Genomic DNA, 7,500 nt, shown 5'->3' on the forward strand with positions numbered 1-7,500 from the left:
ACATCGGATGTAAGTGGGTTATGTGACAAGAAAACAGAAGATTAGTGTTAGGAGTTTGTGAAGTATACACCTGCTTTGTGATTAACACTAGTTTATTAATATGGGGAGAAACTGTCACAAATACGGCACGACAATATACACGTGTGCACAGCATGGGGCCCAGTAAGGAGACTGACTCGTGAATGTAAACAAAGTAAGGTATCTATGCGGGCCATATAAGAAAACATAAGATATTGTTTATGAGGGTTAACATTTCAGTTTGGTTATACATGTTGCAATGTTACAGCTTATTCACTATTACGTAAATATACACATCCTACATCTCCCTCCCTGGGGAAAGCCGAGAGGTACGCGAGGCTTACAAACCAAGACGTTTCGGGCTACGACGTTGACGTGTACTTCTTCTTGGAGGCGGCGAGGAGAAACGGACATGGCGTTCCATCTGCCTCTCCGGTGTAGTTTCTGTTGGTTGGACTGCTCGTGTCCCGACTTGGATCGGCTGATGGTAAGGACGCAGAAAGCGGCGATTGCGCCAGTATATACGTCCACTTGGTAACTTGATGTGATAGTCCCTGCGTCGACCAATTCCAACTACTGTTCCAATCTTGTCCCACCGTAACGTTGTGTGGTCCAGGGGCCGGATTCACTAACGCACTTACCATGATAAATACGCTGGTAACTACAATTATGATGGTAAAAAGACCGCATCGGTATTCACGAACAACTTACCATGATAGAATACAATGCTAAATTTACCAGTGGTTGGAGCACTGGTATGTCCACTGGCAACTACAGCGATGACTCTCTCATCTCGCTTTATCTCAGCAAAAAATCAACATTTAAGGCGACACTTTAGTTTGCATGTACACTTATTATGATCAGAGTGATGGCAACTGTTCATTTTCATATGAATATGACAAAAATCAATAAAATTCACAGGAAATAAGCGAGAATAATGTTCATGCAGCTTCGTCATAGGCCTACAATAACTGAAAATAATACATGGAATTAATAATTTGACAAATTCAAACATTTTGTTTTAATAACATTCAGCTGAAAAACAGTAAACATATAAATATATAAATTATTTTTGTGTTTGCATTAATTTAGATACAATGATTCATAATCTTAGGGTTTGATTGGCATTTCTTTTTGGAAAACGTTGATACAAATAACACCACCATTGCGTGGAGCCATTGTTTCTTTTCTTTCGACTGCAATCTAAAAAAAAAAAAAAAAAAAAAAAAAAGTATGTTTTTGAAAACCATTACGTTATATATGATCCATAAGATCATGCAATAGAATATGCTTTCTAAGAAATTAATTTATATAGAAATAATTTAACACAGAAGAAATCTTTATCATTTCTTGAATCAAAAAAGTCTCGCTGTTGGATCAGGTTTTGTTTACATGTTACGGGATTGGTCAAAGGAGCCTAAAAAATTATGTAAGGCGCTCGCTGATTGGCGGAATCGATTTACCAGAGTTACCATCAAATTACGGTGATAAAGTCTCTTTACCCTTACCAGGCGACTTATCATCGCTTGATGAATCCCACTTTGCCATGACTGATAAACGCTCTGGTAGTTGACAGCTGGTAAATGCCTTACCATCGTATGTTAGTGAATCCAGCCCCTGGATACGAACAGGTGTGCCTACCTTTAGCGGTGGTAGAATATGAGCAGAACGGTCGTAGAGACGTTGTCCCTTCTGCTTGATTGTCAGCTGCTTTCTATCACATTCCTCCGCCAATGCTTGCCATTCTGGGGCGAAGGATCGTTGATGAGCAGGCATTGCCGTCCTTAAAGGTCGTCCAAAGAGTATCTGTGCAGGAGAACGGCCATCTGGGCGTGGCGTGTTACGAATCTCCATCAGACCACGGTCGAATTCTTCGTTATCAAGGTTCCCATCCTTTGTTGTTTTTATTATGAGATGCTTGATCTGTTTCACAAAGGATTCTGCATGCCCATTAGACTGCGGGTAGTGTGGTGATGAGATGTCATGGTTGATACCCCATCTCTTCAAGAAGGCTCTGAAATCATGACTTGAAAACTGGGGTCCCCCATCGGTGCGAAGGCGAACAGGGACACCCACTGCCACGAAGAAGCTTCGAAGTAGCCTTATGGTATTTCTTGATGTGGCATCTCTTCCATAAACACCAACATGTGGCCATCCAGACAGACGGTCTGCATACAGAAGGTAACATCTCCCTGCATGGGAAAAGATGTCTGCTGAGACATCTTCAAATGGTCTAGATGGTGCTGGGTCACACATCATTGGTTCTTTGGATTGGGAAGGCAGCATATTCTGGCATGCTTCGCAGGCCTGGACTGTGTTCACAATGTCACTTGTGATACCTGGCCACCAGACTGTCTGACGGGCGCGACGTTTCGTTGCTTCGATCCCATGATGAGAATCATGGAGGCGTGATAGAATTTCTCGACGGAGTTTAGCAGGGATGACAATCCGTGCACCATGCAGAACTAATCCATCTTCTATGGCAAGAGTGTCTCTGATCTTCTAGAAGTCCCACAGGGAAGCAGGCACCTTCTTCCTGTTTGCTGGGAATCCAGAAGCAATGATGTTGTGAAGCTCACAATAAGTAACGTCCACCTTGGCTGCCTTACGAATTTCTTCTATGATGGGATCATTTAAGTGTTCAGGTGTGCGCTTTGAAAATTCCGATACTCTCGCTAACACACAGCTGCGAATGTGGTATGTCACGTCCTCTTCTGCTTCCATGTCTGCTGGCGTTGGATCATCAACTGGAGCACGAGACAATGCATCAGGGATGGCGTGATCTTTCCCTTTATGCCAGATAGCTGTGAAGGTGTACTGGGATATTTTCTCTTTGAGGCGCTGCAGACGTGGGTTCTCAACTGCATCCAAAGTGTAATCATTGAGAATAGGTACCAGTGGCTTATGGTCAATGAGCAGATCAAAATGCTGTAGTCCCAGAAGGTACAGGCGACATTTCTTTATGGCCCAGACCACTGCGACAAGTTCCAGCTCAACCACAGCATATCGTGTCTCCACATCACTGAGAAAACGAGATCCACACTGGACAAGTCGCCATTTCTCGCCATGACACTGTAGAAGGGCATAACCAATGCCCTTTAGGCGTGAAGCGTCGGTCTGCAGCATAGTTGGAAGGGCTGGATTAAAGTGGGCAAGCACTGGAGGTAATGAGAGAGTTTCCTTAACCCTCTCAAATGATGCCTGATGATCAGAAGTCCATACAAAGTCTCGTTTAGGACTGAGTAGTGTGCGTACTGTTTTTGCAGCAGATGCAATGGCAGGGGTAAAATCAGCAAGATGATTTACTAAGCCCATAAAAGATCTGAGGTCTGTGATGTTAGTAGGGCCGGGAAACTCTGCAACCGCTCTAACTTTATTGCCATCTGCTGCTATGCCCTCTTTTGTAACACTATATCCACAGAACTCTACTGACTGATTTGCGAACACAAACTTGCTGGAATTCATTGTGATGTTGTTTTCACGGCACCGCTGTAGCATGGTGCGGATACGTTTTAAATGCTCATCATAATCTCTGTCCCATGCAAGTATGTCATCAACTACTTTTGCAATATTATCGATGCCACTCAGCGCTATATCTCCTCTTCTGCAGAACTCATCCCCTGTCGAGACGAATCCCATAGGACCGCGGAGGAACTTATACCTCCCCCATGGTGTGATAAAGGTAGTCAGTGGCTGTGCATCCTCGGCCAGTGGAAGCTGCCAGTACCCATGTGTTGCATCCATTGTTGTGAAAAAGTGGGTACCAGGGTTGATCCCCATAACAGCACTGCGTGGGGTTGGGGATGGGTGGGCAGGCCGAAGGACTTGTTTGTTCAGTTTCGACAAATCCACAGTAATACGAACTCCGCCTGTTCGTTTAGGTGTAACTACCATAGGGTGGCACCACTCTGATACTTCGTCACCCAAAGGTTGGATTATGCCTTGTTGAGCCATACTGTCAAGCATTTGTTTGGTGTCCGAACGCCATGCCAAAGGGATGGTTCGTGGAGTGTAAATGGCAAAGGGCTTGGCATCTTCACAAAGATGAATCTTCATTGGCTCCCCTGACATTGGCTTCAATTGTGTCCCTTTGTGGAAATTTTCAGGATCAATGAGGACATCCTTGAATTCCTGCAGGAGTTGCTGTCGATCAGCTTCTCGCTGTTTGATACTTGGATATTCAGAAGTGCTACAGGTTTGGATATCTTGAAGTCTGTTAATTTGTCTTGGGTATTCTGAAGGGATGATCTGGAGGGCTTTCGCATCGTACCAGGAAAGGAGGGCATCTTCAGTCTCCTGAAGAACATCAATTGTTGCCTCCGTATGAATATTGCCCAGACTCAGTGTTGCCTGGAAGGATCCAAGTGGCGTGAGTTTATGACAGTTTGCGGCTATCACGTCTTCATCCTGTGGAGGATTGAGCTTAGCTTGTGGAATACCCAGCTGTTTTAGCTGTCTTGGACCAATGACTGTTGCCTCAGCCCCTGTATCTGGAATAAAGAGGAAATAGCTTCTACCTACTTTGAAGCTCAATGGATATACTCTAATATGTACTCGTGGAGCCTGATGGTGAGACGTGGCCTTTCGTACATCCCCAAGCTTCAGGTGGTGTGCTTTACGTTGGTTGAAGGACTTGTCATCATAAGTGTTTGGTGGCTTGTATGAATTCTGGGCTCCCTTCTTGCGACATACTTTACCAAAGTGTCCTATAACATTACAATGTAAACATTTCTTACCCCATGCAGGACACTGCTTTGCACGACCATTTGGATGTGAGGAAGCACCACAGCCATCACACTGCTTGTTGGCTCTTCTTGGTCCTCCTGGTTGAGGTTGGCTGCGATATCGTCGTTGTTGATGGGTTACTTTCTGCACAACCCGATCCCTTCCTGCTAAATCAGCCTCTGTATTTCGAGCAGATTCCTCACTTCGACATAGTGAAAGTGCTTATTTGGGTGGAGGATCAATAACAAGGAGCCTTTTGCGTGTCTGTTGATCACGCACACCGGATGTGATCCGAGTCACGAGGCGATCACTTAAACAATTGTCACAAAGTTCAGCATCATCTGCCAGTTCCTTAAGGGCAACGTAAAAGTTATCGAAAGACTCACCCTCCTGTTGAAGTCTCTCTTCGAAGCGCACACGCCTAAGTGCGATATTTCGTTGGCGCTGAAGGTGTACCTTTATCCGCTCAAGCACTTGCTCTATCGATGGAACGTCACCTTCCTCAGGAACCTCTATAGCATGAGCCAACGTAGATCGCATCTCCAACGTTAGGCAGGACCTGAGGTGCGCCAGCTGTGTGCGTGGAGGTTGGACTCTTAGCTGAAGTAACTCTTCATAATCTGACCAGGCACTGCACCATACCTTGAATTCCCGAAGGGTCATATCTGGAGAGAGCTTATGTGGAGGAGGCGCATGAGGTTGACGGGCTGCTTGTCGTGTGGGTGTGGCAGGAGAACTGTCTGTTTCCTCGCCCATGAGTGTACCATGCACAGTACCGAGTGCAGTAGTGGCAGAACCCTGACTTGCTTGTAGTATTTGCATGATCATTGCTTGGTTCTGTTCTCGTTCTCGTCGACGCTCCTCGTCTTCTCGTCGGCGTTCCTCGCGACGGCTATCCTCATCCGCACGCCGACGCTCCTCCATGAGCATCATTTGCCGATGTTGAGACTCTATCAATGCGGCAACTTTGTCCAAATCTGACAGACTGACTGTTGATGGGCTGGGGGCGGCGCCTTCATCTTCCCGAGTCTCCTTACCTTTGCGTCGGGTGTCTGGTTTGGGTCCCATGACTGCAGGCACAATGATAGGCCTATGTTTTTAACGCAGCAGGTGCAGCGGCGTTTTTCTCTGTAAGTAACTCCTTGTTGAAACTATCCAACTCACTGCGCCATGTTAGGAGTTTGTGAAGTATACACCTGCTTTGTGATTAACACTAGTTTATTAATAAGGGGAGAAACTGTCACAAATACGGCACGACAATATACACGTGTGCACAGCATGGGCCCAGTAAGGAGACTGACTCGTGAATGTAAACAAAGTAAGGTATCTATGCGGGCCATATAAGAAAACATAAGATATTGTTTATGAGGGTTAACATTTCAGTTTGGTTATACATGTTGCAATGTTACAGCTTATTCACTATTAGGTAAATATACACATCCTACAATTAGTCCTGCTAATATCGATATAATAATAATAATATCGATAGAAGCGTTGAAATTTCAATTGGATTTACCTTTTTTGTATATATATTCCATCAGATTAAATTCCTGAAGAATAGGAAAACATGGTAATGAATTCATAAACGTATATTTTGTCTTTGGTGAAAAAAATAGCTCATTTCATTCATGTGTGTGTGCACATGTGCTAACATCCATACAATAAAGTATTTGATAATGTTACATAACTTGGAAAGGGATTTGTGGAACATACTTTAGAATTTACATGTCTCACTCTACACAATGTTATCTTTAAATTTCAATAGATCTACGTAGATAGTGAACCACTTTCTCGAAAAATAGTTCAGCCATGTGCGAGGTGATAAGCGATGTATTGTAGGCGAGAGTATGTCCCAAACGTCTATGAAAAGTATGCAAAAAGATATCCAACATGAAAAGGATATATGTTGATATCCTCTGACCGTATAAAATGCACTACCTTCTGCACATGATGGCCGCCCTCGATCACCTATCTCATCACGTTTCCCCTGTTGGTGAAACAAAATTCGAACTCAAAAGTGGGGTCGAAATCTGGGGTGTCCGACACGAGGTCTAGTACTGGAGAGACAATTTTGATTTTCATTTGAAGTTCCTCGTGATTGGGCTTCCCGTACTTCAAAAAAGAAAAAAAAAAAGAAAGAAAGACAGAAAGCAATATTCTTAACACGTTTTAACCATATTCATAATGAGCACAGTAATCATCCCTGGTTAAATATAAATATTCTCCTTTACCAATAAAGTTTTTTTTAACTCTGTCTACGTCATTCCAAAGTGGGTTCCCTGATTTACATCCACACATGTATCCACACAGTAACATTTCAAACAAATATGGAGCATCTTAAGTAGGTTCCATATATTTATATGGAGCACACTTTAGGATATGCGTGTATTTCACTCAATACGAAGATGCTCTTAGATTTCTAGTGATGCACGAATATAGTAGTCTATCTTGTCGTAATATAGTTGAGCCATGTGAGAGTTGACAAGCGATGTGTTATAGGCGAGAGTATGAGTGAAACGTCCACGGAAAGTGTGCAAGAAACTATCCAAGGTTAAAGGCACTTTGCTGATGTCCCCAATCCTCATGAGTTTTACTACCTGCACGTGATCGCCGCCCTCTGTGACTTTTTGCGTCACGTCTCCCATGTTGGTGATGCAATAATCAAACTCGAAAAAAGGGTCGAAATCTGACGTCTTCGGTACGTCGTTCATTCCCTCCATTTGTAGTGAATAGCCACTTTTGATCTTCGTTTGGAGT

At 43.8% G+C, this 7,500-nt stretch overlaps 1 protein-coding gene across 1 annotated transcript in view; it reads right to left on the reverse strand.

The window, feature by feature from the left end:
- Positions 1-5,943: 5,943 nt before the first annotated feature.
- The window catches only part of LOC122263646 (uncharacterized), a 3,210-nt gene continuing 1,653 nt past the window's right edge, over positions 5,944-7,500 (reverse strand). Inside the window, exon 3 of the mRNA XM_043032184.2 lies at positions 5,944-7,500. This exon is cut by the window's right edge and continues 779 nt beyond it. Within this exon, the coding sequence (XP_042888118.2) occupies positions 7,155-7,500 (346 nt within the window). The 3' untranslated portion in view covers positions 5,944-7,154.

Source organism: Penaeus japonicus, unplaced genomic scaffold, assembly GCF_977035675.1.
Source record: "Penaeus japonicus unplaced genomic scaffold, GWHDUDI00000001_assembly GWHDUDI00000008, whole genome shotgun sequence".
NCBI lineage: Eukaryota > Metazoa > Arthropoda > Malacostraca > Decapoda > Penaeidae > Penaeus > Penaeus japonicus.